The following is a 16,041-nucleotide window of genomic DNA, read 5'->3' as shown; positions in this document are numbered from 1 at the left end:
GAAACAGGAGCCAGACAGGTGAGGCAATGTGCCTGGAGTTCCACAGCGCGTTACTGGCAGGTTACGGTGGAACCCTGGTCTGCCGCTTCCCATCCCACCCTAAGCTTGACTGGGGTCAAAGGGTGGTGTCTACACACAGCTCGGCATCCTAAACTGCTGGAAATGAAGGCAGGTCGTTTCTGAGGAAAACTCATTTCTTTTCACCATTTTGACAAAGTTCAGACCTGTGGCCCACAAATAGTGTGTGATCAGCATGTTGGAGGAAGCTATGGTAGGAGGGCCAGGGCAGTGGCCCGTACAGGCCCCAGGGCACGGGTGTCTCTCCTGGCCTTGGACATGATGACTATTCCAACCTCCCCCAGGGCTCTTGGCTGTTGTTTCTTGTCTATCTTTATTTAAAACATGTGCTTTTTATAGTATTACAGAGCAAAGAGATTGCTGAATATATGTTTCACAGCTGGCCTATCCAAGTTCGTGGGCTTTCATCCTCTCCATCTTGCAAGTCAAGAGTTAGGGCGGGAGCCTAGACATGCTGCTCCCCGGCCTCTCGGACACTACCCCTCAATAACAAAGGGCCTTCTGGGTGCACACACCTGGCAGGAGGTGCCCAGACTTGAGGCGGCTGTTGTGACGGCCCAAGTTGGAGTAATTTTTAGATGTTCAAGGTCAAGGTATGGGGCAGTTGACCTTGGGTTTTTTCAATTGTGGGTTCTACAGGACTTTCAGTTTTCAATGGTAAGAGAGTAGGTCAACCCTCTGTGGCCCCCACTCCCTTCCTTCATGGTACTTGGGGTGTCCCAGGCACATGGTTGTCTCTACAGGTGATGCACCCTGAATGGGGCAGGGCAGGAAGGAAATCTGTCAGGGAGGGGCGCACAGGACCCAATCCTCTGCAAATATTCCAAATAAGGCAAAGAAAGGAATGTGTTACCGCCTGAGAGAAGCGACAGCCACTGGGCCAGTCCGCGGAGGCACAGGTGGAGGGGGAGAGCCCATGACCATTTCAGGAAGCTGGGAAAACCTGTAGGCCTGTGAAAGAGACGAGCAAATAGAGGGAGATGTGTTAAAACCCGGTGCCCATCAACACACAGGTTCTTCTTACTTAAAAGGGGAAGCAAACTTCCAAGGGTTAGACTTTCCTTCTTTCCTCAAACTTTCCCCTTCGATCTCCCTTAACATGTTCCCCGGCCCACTCTTCTGTCTCATCTGCCACCATTCCCCCCTTTGCTGGGCCACTGCAGTCACAGAGTCCTTCAGTTGTTCTTAGAATCTGCCAAGTTCCTTCCTGCCTCGGGCTTTGTACATGCTGCTCCTTCCCCCTGGGATGCTTCTCTCCCAGTCCTTCCCGTGGCTCCTTCCTTCATTTCATTCATCCAGCCCCATATTCCCTGTGAGCCCCATTTACTCTGTCTCCATACTCTGTTTTATTTTTTGGCATAGCAGTTGTCACTCTGGTGTTATATCATTGCTTACTTATTATGTGCCACAAACTAGACTGTAATGAGGGCAAGGGCTTTGTTCTCAGCTGCATCCTCACGCCTGGAACAGTGCCTGTTATATCATGGATGAGCAATAAATATTAGATAAGGAATGAATCATTGATTGCGTTTACTTTCTCACTCACGGAAAGTGGGTTTAGTGGGGGAAAGCAATGGGTCTGGAGCCAGGAAGTACGGGTGGAGGCCCTAATTTGCTGATGAATAGACTTTATGTCCCTAAGCAAGTCAGGTGACCTCTCTGGGCCTCAGTGTATTCTTCTGAAATGGGGACAAGGATACCTTGCCCAGAGGGCGTGGCTGCAAAGTAGATCAGGCAAGAGAGTGTATGTGTAAGTATGTTGTGATCTATAAAGCACTATTCAAAGATAAGGGATCAGAAATGCCACAAAAGTGAAGACTTTAATCAACACAGGAGGGGAGAAAAGGAAAATGGTCAGAGACAGGACCAGACAGCCAGGCCACAGCCTCTTTGAGCAGGAGAAAATCTAGAAATGCTCTCTGCGAAGACAAAGATTGGCTTGTGCTTCTCATTCATTTTTTTCTTTAGGTATCAAGGCCTGCCAGATCTCTTGAGGAACAAGATCATAGGGCTGTAAACCTAAAGGCATCCAGACAGAAAGTAGCAGCAGAGAGAATCCATACACAGGATTCTTTAAACCGAATGAGGGCTTCTCCCTTCAGCATCATGGCAGGCTACCTACTCATAAGGGCCTCCCCAGTAAATAACAAGTAGATTCTGGATAAAACCTGGCTTTTAATGCATGTAGGAATTGCAGGATACAAGGAAAATCTTAAGGACTCCACCCACTACCCACCCCATCCCTCTCACATCTCAGCAAACTAAAATAAAAACTGTGAGCTGAAATCAGAGGTAGAAACAATGAGTAGCAAACAAATATGAAAGGTGGGATTGCCTGGAAAACAAATGCCATACTGGTAATCAATTAAGAGATCAAGCCTGGGATAGGGCAAGGTGAGGCAGGTGAAACTGAGACCCTTACAGCCAACCTGGAAGGGGCTAACATCGGCTCCTCCCAGGGAGGAAGGTTGGTAATGCTCCCAGGCTCAGGCAGAAGCAATTGTAAGTCCTCTTTGGAAGAGATATTCCTAACCTAGGCTCTCGGGATTGGCACAGATTGAGATGAAGCAAAAAGGAGCTCATACTCAAATATCAGAAAACACACCAGAAAACATAAGTGAAAGTTAGAAAAAACAACAAATTTAGACCTTAAAGGACTTTAGAGTTTGAAATTTCCAGATACAAAATAGAAAGTAACAAGGTAAGAAATGTTTTAAGAAAATAACTGACCAGACAGAAACATTATCAGAAATGATCCAGCAGATTTGAAGAAGAACAAACAGAACTTTTAGAAGTGAAAACATTACTGAAATAAAACACTCAATATAGGCGAATTAAGTAATAGATTTATCACAGATGGAAAGAAATATAAACTAGAAAATGGAATTGTGATTACTAAGGATGAAACACAGAGACAAGAAGATAGAAAATATACGTCTCAACAAATGACCCAGTTTCGCTCCTTTTTATGGCTGAGTAATATTCCACTGCATATATGTACCACGATGACTAATAAGAACCTGTTGTATAAAAAAATAAACTAAAATTCAAAAAAAATTAAAAGAAACTCATTAAATGGATAAAAAAAGATAGAAAATATAAAAGAGAAGTAAAAGATATAGAGGATGGAATAAGAAGGTCTAACATGCGGTTAATCAAAGTCCCAAAGGAGAAAAGTTGGAGAAAGAAGAAACAATATTTGAAGAAGCAATGACTAAGAATTTTCCAGAACTGAAGAAACAAATAATCATTTTAGGAAGTACAATATATAACAAGAAGGATAAATAAAACAAAATACACACCTACATACACTGTAGTGAAATGGTAGAATACCAAAGACAAAGAGAAGGTCTTAAAAGCAGCCAGAGAAAAAAAAGGCATATCACCTGTAAAGGGATGATACTTAGACTGACAGATGACTTTTCAACAGCACCCAGAAGACCATGGTATGCAAAGTGCTCAAAGAAAATAACTGTCAACCTAGAAATGTATCAGCAACAGTAATTTTCCAGAACAAGAATGAAAAAACATTTGCCCAAATCTAGAGGTACTGGCTGAATCAATATGGAAAGCGACATCACCATGCTGCATTTTCCTTTTTAGCATCAGTAAGCTATTGGGTCGGCCAAAAAGTTCGTTTGGGTTTTTCCATAAGATGTTCCATAAGATGTTTTTTGGCCAGCCCAGTATGTATGCTAAGGTAGTATTCAGGGAACCCAAATCTTAAGGTCCACTGGATCCTAAGCTCCTTGCGGTTCAGCAAGAGCATCTTTCTCATCCTGGCTCTCCCGCCTTACCAAGCAAAGTGCTTTGCACCTAGTAGTGCTATATAACTATTTGTTGAATGAATGTTGAGTGAACCAGGAGTCAGGAGACCCAGGCTCTCATCTTGATTCAGCCATTCACATTCTGTAGACATGTCATTCAGTCTCTCTGCAACTCATTTTTCTGTTTTTGGTTTTCCTTGTGAAATACGTCATTGGAGTAGTTCATGAGCTTCCAAACAAACATTTCTTTAGCCATGAAACCATTCTGACATGACCCGAATACATAACCAGATTAAAGCAGAACTGCTCTGGTTGAAGTTGGGGGTAGGGATGCCTAGGTGACTTTGGCCCTTTGCTTACCTGCATGATGACACCCTGGGGACCTCCCTGAACCCTATGGTTTTACAGAGTTTGAAAATCATTGTCCCGGAGGTCCTTCTAGCTTTGCATTCCATTATTATCAACAAACCAACAAGTAAGGATATGTCTTTCCCAAAATAGAGAAAGGGGTGTATAGCCCCTCTTCTCTCTTCTGGCCTCTCATGATATCAGTAGAGGAGACAGACAACTTATTTTTATCCCTGGTTCTTGGAAGGCTTATTCTGTAGTCAACACAGTTTTCCAGCCAAGAAAATGCATTTTATGTCTGTCTTGTAACAGTTCACCAAGGAATTGATGAAAAGTTCTGAACTTTTGACAGAAAGTACCAAGGGAGTTTCCTTCTTTGGATGATTTTTCCAGGTACAAAGCAAGACTACACAGGAGATCAAGGTCTCCTTTGGTCTGTATCGTCGGGGCTCCCTGTAGCCACAGAGACCACATAAAAAGCAGAAAGGCTACCTGTGCCCTGTGCTAATGGCTGAGGAAAATCCCCCCAGGAGTGTCTTCCTACCTCCCCCTGTGCGGTTTCCCCATAGTTCTAAGTCCTCCTGGATTCGCATTCTGGCTCCCCTTTCCATGTGTTTGGAACCTGGCTCCCTGCGGGCTGCTTTGTGACCAGGATCCCACTAGAAGCTATTGCTCAAAACTGTTACCTAGTTCCAAGTTTCCAGTTCTGTGACAGTGGCCGTGAGGGGCCCAGTCTGGCGCCCAAGGACACCATCTTTTGGGATCCCTGGCCTCTGGCTAGAAAGGAGATCACACACTCAGAACTGCAGGCAGTCTTTATAAATAGCTCTCAGGTCTCTGAGGTGGAAGGAGCCTGGATGTGACAAGAATAAGCCACTCTTTGGGCTCAGAGGTTTGGTTGTAAAAGTAGAAGGGAAGGTGACCACAGTTTGCTCAAAGCTCCAGTCCTGATGCCCCTGGGCAGGGGGCGAGGGGGTGGGTCAGGGCCATTCTTTTTGGCAAACCCAGTGGAGAATGAGCCCGGGTGAGACCCACTGTGTGCTGGACCCTCCTTGGGCATATGCATCCATCCAGAGGGGGAATCTGGTGAAGATCAACCTCAAGGGGTAGCACTAGAGGGGTGACAAGTCAAAGGGGCAGGCTGCAGCTGGAGGCACAGGTCAGGGGTCTCAGGCTCTGCACTGGTGGGAGCACGAGGAACAACAGGCCAAAGCCCCCCACCCTCATTGGAGGCCCTTGTCCTGTGACAGCAAGTCAGCCTCAGGTCAGAGCGAACGTGCCAATCTTTCCAGGCCTGCTGACAATGCTGGGTTCCACTGCAAGGTGCCCCTTCCACCGCACCGTGCTGACCCTGCGAGTACTGCTCCGGGCACAACAAGTGTCTAAGTCTGCATGCAGCTACAAATAACTTTACATCCTGGTGCACAAAGTAGAATCTTCCAGCGGACAGTTCTTATTTAGTTGAAAACAGAGGGCACTGTAATGGAAGACTGACCCCATGGTGCAAACCCAGTGCTTATCTTGATCTGTCAGGTCACCAGGAGTTACTGATGGAGCAACGCTGAGGCTTCCAGGCCCTGGGAATCATAGAAGGTTCAAGTTGGAAAGAGCAGGAGACCACACCTCTTACCTTAACACAGGGAGATATGGAAGCCCAGAGAGGTGAACTGACTCGTTCAAAATCACATAGCCAGTTAAGGGCGCTATCTCGCAATTCTGAGCTAAGGGTGGCGTGATGCAGAGGGCAGGGGTTTGGAGTCAGACAAAACTGGATCTGATTCACTTTGTTGTACAGCAGAAACTAACACAACATTGTAAACAACTATACTCCAATTAAAAGAAAACAAAAACAAAAAACTGGAGTTGAATCCTGGCTTGATCTTTACCAGCTGCTTGACCTCGAGTAACTTACCTTCTCTGTGTCTGTTTTCTCATTAGTGATGAAAGTAACAGAATCACACCCCCATTTCAAAGACTGTTTAGAAGACCCATTTCATATGTTAATATGACATTTGGCACATAGTGGGTACTCAATAAATGATATTCTCTTCCTTTTGAGACAAGATAATATTTTGATATAGTAATTGTAGTAACCAAGACTTTGCCACCGCGGTTCCTTGAATCCAGGGCCCTTCCCCTGCCCCAAGCAGTGAGGGCATCGCACCTTCCTGCCCCAGGGAAGAAAGGCCACCCCCACTAAAGATGGCCCAAGAGCCAACTCTTACTGGCATTTCGAAAGTCCAAGCTACTGAATTGCAAGCATTTAGGATTTTGAATATCAAAAACCTAAGCCCTTAGAGCACTGAAGGCTGAAGGCTGATGCCAAAAAAGAGATTTGGAAGAAGTGAGGTACTTTTAGACCACTCTGCCCTCTAAACACCCTTAGGTTAGGAAGAAGAGGAGAGCTTCGATGCTGATGGGTCTGGAGAAGCGCCTCAATCTGGGAGCACAGGGGGGCGGGGAGGTGAGGAGAGAATAAATATAAGGAAGATGCTAGAGAGGGGAGAGGGGCAAGGGTGTGTGTGTGCGTGCGCGCCCGTGCACGTGAAAGAGAGAGACAGAGAGGGACAGCGGGGAAGGCAGAGAGAGAGGGAGAGAGAAGGCTCAAGCATGGGAGGAGGGGAAGGAGGGATCTGGAGAGAGCTTTAAGCAGGAGGACCAGGACACAGCTGTGCTCTACCCGGACTAACACCTGCAGACTAGATGGAAACAAGCAGCTCTCTGGGAGGTCAGCCAGATGAGTAGTTAGATGAGAGCAAACTGGAACCAAGTCCTGAAGCCTCCTCCCCACCCTGACCAGGCTTTGCACCATTTAGCTCCCCTCCCCCGCCCCCGCAACACACTAAGCTTTAATCAGAGGTGGGGACGGAAACCCTGAACTGAGACTGAACTTTTGGCGCTGGAAGATTACAGGAAAATAAACTTACGTGTCTTGCACACCTGAGTTTGTGAGCTAAGATACATACTCCTCTCCTCCCTCCCTCTCTCCCTTTCCACACAGCCTTCCTGTACAAACTGGTTTTTACTCACTCGAATGATTAAGCTTAGAGGGGTATGCCTTTGCCAGATGCTGGGTACTCTGTTGGTTTTCAAGGAGGGCTTCCTTGGGGCAGTCCAAAGGCAAACAGCCCCAGCCCAGGCTGTCCCAGGTAATACAGAGCGACCCACCTTCGTGGACTCCTGGGAGCTGGGCAACGCTCCATTGTCTGGCTGCTAGCCTAAATGATGCCATCTTGGACCCGTTCAGTTCCTCCTGTCCTTCCACTGACCCTACCCAAGACTGCGCTGTGTGGTAAATCACTTCTCTGCCGTCAAGGGCTTTGTAGTTAATAGATATTATTTAATGACCATTAGGTCCAGGTGGCCTCTATGCTCTGTTACTCTCCAAACAATGATAAAGACCTTCATGATGTAGTCCCCGCACCCACAAGACTAATTACCCACCATAAGTCTTGATGTAGGAATGCACTCCCTGTCTCCAAGCACATACCCCCATACCCCAGGTTAACTATAAAATTGTCCCAGTAGCCCCTCTGTGGTGTGGAACGCAGCCTGTGAATGCTTCTGGATCGCCATCTGCTCCATCCTTACATGCTCCACCCCGCATGTAAGTTACCCTATAACACACTGATCCATTGGTTAAATGGAGCTACCTGCCTCATTTTTCAGTCTCCAGATACCTTCTCGGTTTGGTGGGTTTCCTCCATCCTTAAGCACCCATCAACACTGCTTGGGGTAGACCCTCTCCCGCTGTTCCACCTTCAGCAAACTGCCAATGACTTCTGTGCATAACTGACATCGAATTCCCATTCCCCTCCCCCCTTCCTTTCCCGCCCCACCAAACTTGGCCAGATGGGAGTTCAGAACAGATTCAAATTTGATTTGGAGAAACATAAGAAATGCAACGTTTCTTGAAGCCAAGTGTTGGGGTGGATGCAAACTCCTGCCTGATATGCCTGCATATCTCATCATTAATGAAGGTTTCAGAAGGGGATTTTTGGTTTGGTTTTGCTTTGTTTTTGAGGGGAGAGGAGGAAAACGGGCTGTAATATTATTCTCAATTCCATCCTCATGGCGATGTCTCTCCTACAAGGGGCAATGATAGGAATGGACAAAATCCCATCAAACTGGATAAGCTTCCTTATAAGATCACACTCTGAAGTTTAGGAGATTTGAGTTCTCATCAGAGACTAGGACATCCTCTGGCTCACCTGGCCAGAGGGTGGAAAGAGCATGGGCTTTGAAGTTAGAGAGCCCTGAGTTCTAACCCCGTTTTGCCCTTTCGAGCTGTGTCAGCTTGGGCAAGGTTCTTCACTTCTCCAGACCTCAGTTTCCCATGGAGTACACGGGGATAGTAATGTTGACTTCATAGGGTGGGTGTCAGATCAGAAGAGACAGTAGCACTTAGCTTAATGTCCTGTATACGGCGGGAGCGCAAGAGAGGGCAGCTGGTATTGTGCTATTATTATTACTATTAGTTGCATCTGTAAGGCCTCTAGTGGGGAAGATGCTTTCACCCCGATCCCTTTCTCGGAATCCCCGACACCAACAGGAAGGTTGTAGGATGTTTTCATTCCCCTTGGCACAGACTCATTACAGCTGCTGGCAAAACTGGATTGGTCATTAGGTGTCAAGTCCAATTTCCTCCCAGATTCAAGGGGTAGAATATGATCAAGGGTCTCTGAACTGCAGTGCAGAAATCCCCAGCTGCCAGCAGTAACCTTCTCCACGATGTACATGCCATCAGCCTGGCCGAGTGCATTTAGAACCACCGGCTTCCCACTATCCTACAGCAGAGCTCAGAGCGCTTCCTTTTTGGAAGCTGAAAAGTAATCACAGTTATCATTCTAAATTGCCACCCTGTCCATTGATTTCCACATTATCATAGCACAGAGGGCTTGGCAAGAGCTTGGGTTAAGAATCATCACTGCTACTGTGTATTGTTAGCCATTTCTCTTTTCATTAAAATAAGGACCTCATTTTTTGTTGGCAAAAGGAAACCTTAATAACGAAAGAACTGCCTTTGATGTTGTTCAGTTTGACGGCCCATCTCTCTGCTGTGTTATTTCTCAGTCCACTTCCATTTTTTGGTGGCTTCATTTTTTTAAGTATACGATGCTAATGTTTCTGCCCTTCCTGGCACAACTGCCAACCCTGAATTATAACAAACAGAACCATCCAAGTTTTCATATTCCCACAATGACATTTTTAGATGGTTTTGTTAAATGGAGGCATATGGATGTGGGTTGTGGCATCTTCTTGCCTGTCATTGGAAGACTCAACCCCGTTATTTCAGCTTTTCTCTCTGAAACCCAGATCTCTTCACAGATTCCCAGAATCTGGCCTCCAGCTAGAGGGGCCCAGTCATTCTTGAGAATCATCTTTAAGCAGAAGTGAAGCTTCCCTGAGCACAGAGCATGCTCTTCAAAGAATGTAACAGAGTAGAAGGAAAAGAAGATGTACTCTCAGAACTGTCAGAGAAAGGGAGATAACGAGTGGAACCCAGGGAAAAGAAGAGAATATTTTTATAACAATGACTACCATTTATCCAGTAATTTGATGCGCTAGGCGCCATATGAAGCACTCTGATTAATATCCGCTAACACGTGTTAGGTGCTTACTAAATGCCAGGACCGTGCTGAGCATTTCACACGAATTATCATCCCTTCCTCGCTGCAGCCCTCTTCTCGCCACCATTCTATGGCTGAGGGATCCGAGACTCAGAGTTACGATCGCTGGCTAAGGTCATTCAGCTGGCGAGTGCCGTTCCACTCTGGGCTGAGGGAAAATTCGGGGACATGGTTAATGTCTGGAATCAGGAAGAATGAGCCAATGACACTGAAGTCAGTGTGGACCAGTATAGAGTGGATACAGGTGACTCTCCCCAGGGGACAGCCACTTTAAGAGGCAGATATAAATGTGGTAAGATTAGAGTGTTTTCTAAATCTCAGTGAGAAAATCCCTTCTTTCCCCATAAAGAAGAGTACCAATTTAATGGGCAATTAGTTAAGAAAACTGTAATTGTGGAAACTATAATACGACTGTCATGGGAAAGTATTTTAAAGTAACAGATTTGCCAGGCTCAGTGAGCATTTTTCTAACTCTTTCTGAAAAAAAGGATATTTGGAATCTCATCTGATGGGAGCATGGCCAGTGGTGGCCCCCGAGTTGCTGACACTCTTCTGGAAGGCAGTGCTTCTTGAACAGATTCAGAAAAGTTCCATGATGGCAGAGGCCAACTCCTATTGCTGAGATCTGGGCATTGCCCCAAAGTCTTCTATTTTAACTTAAACATTATATTAAGAATTTTGCATTTTATTCTACCCATATCTCAGAAAATGGGATGCAAAAAAAGAGGTCCCACATTCACTGTATTTCCTTTATTGACTATGCTCTCTGGGTTTGCATATTACAGACTGAGGAAGATGACGCCAATACCAACCAGTTCTCCTTCTGATAATGTCGTACTTCCCCTGAATTGGCTTTTACTTAACGAAAGACCATTAACAGGAAAGACCAGGAAACAAGTATTCTGGCCCACCTGATCATTCAGCATCTCACTGCAGGTTTGTAAGTTAATATTCTTAATAATAAAGTAGTTTTTGTGAGTTTATTCAGCATGATCTGATCACCCTGGAGTGAACAGACAAAATAGAAATTCTGCACCTGCCGACTTAAGGACAAACCCTTGCAGTGATGATGACCGCATGCAAGCACAAGTGTCCCTGCCCCAAAGGCTCAGTTTGAAATAAACTTTGGTCTCTCCTGACAGAGTTTTATCAACAGAGAAAGGCTGGGCCAGAGACTGACATTCAAAGAGAGGGCACCGACACAAAGAGAGACTGAGGGGATTAGGAGAAGTGTGAAGGGGAGACATCTCAGGGACCTGGTCAGGAGGAATCTGGAGCAAAGAATAAGGAAATTCACAATAGTGTGTAGATTAGGTAGTTACATAGCATAACAGCAGTTTATTAAGTGCCACTGTAGTGTGTGCTTTGCGGGGGGGTGGCTGGAGTTATCAAAAGGCTTCACAAGCCCATAGGTATCCGGAATAGTCTACTGAAAATGAAAGAATATGATGGAGAGACAATGTAACAGCACAAGGCAGGTTGAGAACATGTGCTCTGTCACCAGATGGCCTGGCTTTGGGTCCTGGCTCTGCCCCTTCCTGGCTGTGTGACTTGAACAAGCTGTGTAACCTCAGTTTCCTCATCTGTAAAATAGGGATAAAACTAGTAAACTAGTACTTGTCTCAGAGGCTTGTAGTAAGGACTAAATAAATGAGTTAACATACACATGACACTTAGATCAGTACCTAGTAACAGTGAAGCACTCTATAAATGTTAGCTTTTACTGGGTAATTACATATCACAACGACAATTTATAAAGCTCTATTAATGAGTAACCCTTGAGGATAGGGCATGAAGTATTACAAGGGTGGAATCTATACATATACAAAGCATTGCCTATTATGGTCTGTGGCTTATAAAACTACGTCTGTCTTTTTAAAAAGATATCTGTAGATGCTATGGCGATGAATTAATTATATGCAAACTAATTAAAATCGTTGTTTAAATCATGGAAGCTTTTAGTCATTGGATGCTTTCTCGGATACTGAAGTACAGTTACCACTTAATGAGATAATCATGGCTGAAACTTCTATGACATTTACTGGGTGCCTGGTATTTTTCTAGTACCTCATGTATATCAACTTGGTTAATGTTTACAACCACCCTAGGATATCAGTTATTTTTCTTACCTGTTTACTTTACCTGTAGAAAATTTAAGTCCGCAAGTTACAAAGTCAGCTGGGATTCAAAGTTATGGTACCCGCCTCCAGAGCCTCTGCCGGGAGCCACCAGGCTACATGGCCCCCTAACATGGGGCTCTGCAACACGTTCTGACATTTAAACCAGGGCCTTTAAACGTGGGGTTGTAGAAAACAACCAGTGCATGAAGAGTGAGGTCAGCCCTTCACAGGAGGGATAAAAAAGGGAAGTCATTCTAAAACATATTACGGTCGGACATAAGGGCTTCCTGTGTGTCTGTGTCCACAGGACTAAAAGGCTTAGGCTTGGATCCTGGGTGGAGGACGTGTGAAAGCCCAGCAAAGTTCGTTTCCAAATCCCAAGGTGGCTCATCAGGAAAGTCCCCGCTCTGAAACCCCTGTCGGAACATCCTGGCCGGGGCTGACCTCATGAGGGTAGGCACGCAGAGGGATGTCTGACTTACCGGCCGGGGCAGACTGTACTGGTACATTTCTGGGCGGTAGGTCGGCACCCACTGCACCCCAGCCCTGGGCCGCGTCATGGTCCCAGGAGCGCTGGTCACCACCTCGGAGTAGGGCAGGTGCTGGGCGGAGCCATAGGCCTCTGGGTGCCGGCTCTGGCCTGCGTGTCCTGCGGATGCCAGGCTGAAGGCCTCCTCCAGCAGCATGTGCATCTGTTGCCGGACCTCGTCGATGGAGGGCTGCGAGCTCAGCGTGGAGGTCTCCGAGTGGCCTTTCACCTGCCTCGACCGGGCGTAGCCCCGGGGCTCGTTCACTCTGTCAATGTTGGTTTCCTCTATGATTTCAGGCTCAGTCTGTGGGACCAAACAAATGCCCATCGATTTGTTAATGAACTTTCCTTCCCATTGACGATGTCTGTAATTTACTCTAAAATGTTCTGTTTAGGCGCGTGTCATTAGGCATTTGCGCTAATTTATATTAGACCCTAGGCGCCCTCTCCCGGCATTCACACTACAGGGGTAGTCAGCTAGCATTATATCAGTGAGGCCACACTATCTATGTGAACACACACAACTATCTCTGTGAACTTCAGTTTTCTGGACCTTAAGGAATGCATCAGGCTTTGCTAATTCGCATAATGAGGATGAGAAATGGCTTTTCATTGATGACATTAGTGGTATCCTCTAAAACCTTTCAGAGATATTCTCCACCCTTAGGCCTTTCAGGTAAAAGAATCTAGAGCATCTTGTAGTCTACACCCCAGGGGCTGGTGTTCTAGACCACAGACTAACCCCCTAAATGGTCCTGTGCCCCAGCCATTGAGGGAATGGCTGGTGGCCTGGTGCCAGTTATCAGAGAGAATAACAAAACCACACCTCAAAGCATAGTGCCCCCTGAGTCAGGAGCTCTGGGGTCAGGGCCCAGCAATCCGTGCCTTAACAAGCCCTCCAGGAGATTCTGATGCCTGCTCAAGTTTGAGACCCACTGCTCTAGAATGTTCTTCTGCCTTCTTCCAGTGAACTTTCCATTCGGGGAGCAGTTGCGGTACTCAGATGGGCAGAGAGCTAGGACTTGATCAGCTTCCAGAGCAGGCTGCCTGGACTGTCTTATGTTTGCCTGCTAATGAATGCTTATTTAATAAGTCTGCATGTGCGGCACATTTTGGTCTGAGACTTGCTTCTGTGATAAAATGATAGTGAGGTTGCAGAGACTGATTAACCCACGTCCACTTCAAGTATGTCCATGGCTACCGCTATCTGCTAAAAGAACCTGAGGGTTCTGTGTGAATAAACTGGCATAGATCAGTTTGCCGCCCTGCTCTCCATCTATGACACAAGAAAGAGCTGTCACTTTAGGAAAGTTAGACAATACAGATAAGCAAGAGGGAAAAAAAATCAAAGAAGTCCATTTACATTTGGCGTAGTTATTCCATTCCTAAACCTATCTGACTTTGTGTGACAGTCCTCTTCCGTGAACACATGCCCCTTTAAAAAGATTTATGTATTTATATCCTGGTTCTAGGTGCTTATAATTATTTTACATAGAGTGAATATTTTCCTACCTGGGTTTCACAGCTTAACTGCTGTGTGACTTTGAACAATGTCTTAGCTTAGGTTGTTCCAAAAAGCAGAACCTGAGACGTACATTTATATACAGATAATTCATTTTGGAAAAGAATTCCTGGGGACTGGGGGCCTAGAATGAGTAAACTGGGGAAGGAAGAAAAGCTAGTTGCGGTACTGAGTTAATGATTGCTGTGGGCCACAGAGGCTTAATCCCTCTGGGGACCTCCGAGGAATGAGTCAATGACCCTCCAGAGACTGTCCTTGCACTCTGAGATCTGTGCAGGAGCCAGGTGGGCAGAATGGGGTCCCACGGGTGTCCCACAGAATAGTGCAGAGAAGCCACAGGGCAAAGCCAAGAGATGGGGAACTGTTAGAGTAACACAGTCAAGCTGCTACCGTGCAGGGCGGATGCTGCTGCAATGACCAGATCTAAAAGGCGATCCGAAAAGGTAAAAGGGCAAAAAAGATGTTCCAACCAGGACAGTTACTTAACTTTTTGATGTTTCAGTTTCCTCATCTGTAAAATGAGGATAATAATAACTGCCTCAAAGGGTTTTATAAGGACTGAACAAGATGATAGAGGTAAAGAGTTTAGAACAGCAGCACATGGTAAAAACACAGGAATAGTAGCTTTTGTTGTTATCATAATTGTCATTATTATTACTTTTATTCATTCAACCACACATTATTTCTCACGGATAAAGCACTCGGACATATAGGAATGAGCACAACAAGAAAATGTCATCAGGGAACCCATTCATTAAAGGGACCCCTTCCCTCCTAAAAATCTAGATGTGGGGCTTCCCTGGTGGTGCAGTGGTTGAGTGTCCACCTGCCGATGCAGGGGACACGGGTTCGTGCCCCGGTCCGGGAAGATCCCACATGCCGCAGAGCGGCTGGGCCCGTGAGCCATGGCCGCTGAGCCTGCGCGTCCGGAGCCTGCGCGTCCAGAGCCTGTGCCCCGCAACGGGAGAGGCCACAACAGTGAGAGGCCCGTGTACCACACAAAAAAATTTAAATTAAAAATAATCTAGATGTGGAAGGTCAGAACTACATTATTTTTCATGTTTTAAACATTTATGTACTTTTCTTTGGTATTAATACACACACATTAGAGAATAAAAAATACAGAAAGCATGAAAAAGAAATTAGACATTTCCTGTAATCTTATCACACAGAATTAGGGCTTGGCTATAGTTCAAGATCAAAAGACAAGATTTTCTGTGGACCTGCAAGTCTAGATTTATCAACGTACATCAACAGTAATTCAGAATACTATTTTTATATTAATGCATGCAAGAACAGATTATGGAGTAGAGTGCAAAATTACCTTCATAATAATAAACAAGAACTCAAAGACATTTCATGCCTGGGTGTATGCCCCCAGACCCTGGGCTTGGGACGCCCCGGGGCCCTCATGCATCGGGGTTCTTTAGGGAAAGGCTTGAAATCCCTCTCCAGGAAACGTGCTCCCAGTGATACCTTCTAGGGTAGTGAATGCAACTTCTGCAAAAATTTTCTTACAACGCTTAGAACATTCTGAATGGAATTTCCGAGCTGGAAGGGACTTTAGGAGACCATTTAATTCAAGCCCCATTTTACGGATGAGAAACTCAAGGCCAGAGCGGTTAAGTGACTTACCCAATGTCCACCAGAGGTGGCAATGGCAGAGCCTTGCTCTCCCAGCTCCTGTTCCTTGCACATCTTGCTGCACCCCATTACCTCTCACAGTTCCCTGTCAATGCTGGCTGCTACCCACACACGGCCCTTCCTCCTCACATCCCCAGTCTCCCGGATAAATAATGGATGCCTAGTGCTAAGCCACTCCCAGGTGGAAGATTAATGGTGCTGAGGACGGCTATGATTGTTTCCCATACCTGAGCTGGGCTATGCATTTCCAGTCATACTGGTGGATCGATTATTATGTGAATTTATAGCTCTGACTTCAGCAGGGCAAAAATATATTTCTTAGCAACAACTTCCTACTCACCCATTCTCCCAGGAGCCCTGGGGTGGGGCTGTACTGAGTTCGGGGAGGGGTTCTCCGAGTAAG

General features: G+C 45.9%; 1 protein-coding gene and 1 long non-coding RNA gene across 2 annotated transcripts in view; one reads left to right on the top strand and one right to left on the bottom strand.

Moving 5' to 3' along the window:
- Positions 1–16,041, bottom strand: part of KIAA1549L (KIAA1549 like) — a 284,536-nt gene that overhangs the window by 17,161 nt on the left and 251,334 nt on the right. The window contains exons 17-18 of the mRNA XM_073808743.1: positions 12,426–12,776; positions 932–1,029 (exon numbers count right to left, since the gene is read on the bottom strand). Of these exons, the coding sequence (XP_073664844.1) occupies positions 932–1,029; positions 12,426–12,776 (449 nt within the window). The remainder of the gene's footprint in view (positions 1–931; positions 1,030–12,425; positions 12,777–16,041) is intronic.
- The window catches only part of LOC141279375 (uncharacterized), a 39,092-nt gene that overhangs the window by 16,841 nt on the left and 6,210 nt on the right, over positions 1–16,041 (top strand). The window contains exon 4 of the long non-coding RNA XR_012333501.1: positions 10,609–10,759. This is a non-coding gene — a long non-coding RNA (uncharacterized lncRNA). The remainder of the gene's footprint in view (positions 1–10,608; positions 10,760–16,041) is intronic.

This window comes from Tursiops truncatus, chromosome 8 (assembly GCF_011762595.2).
Source record: "Tursiops truncatus isolate mTurTru1 chromosome 8, mTurTru1.mat.Y, whole genome shotgun sequence".
In the NCBI taxonomy this organism is placed as follows: domain Eukaryota; kingdom Metazoa; phylum Chordata; class Mammalia; order Artiodactyla; family Delphinidae; genus Tursiops; species Tursiops truncatus.
This window is presented reverse-complemented; position numbering and strand designations above follow the sequence as displayed.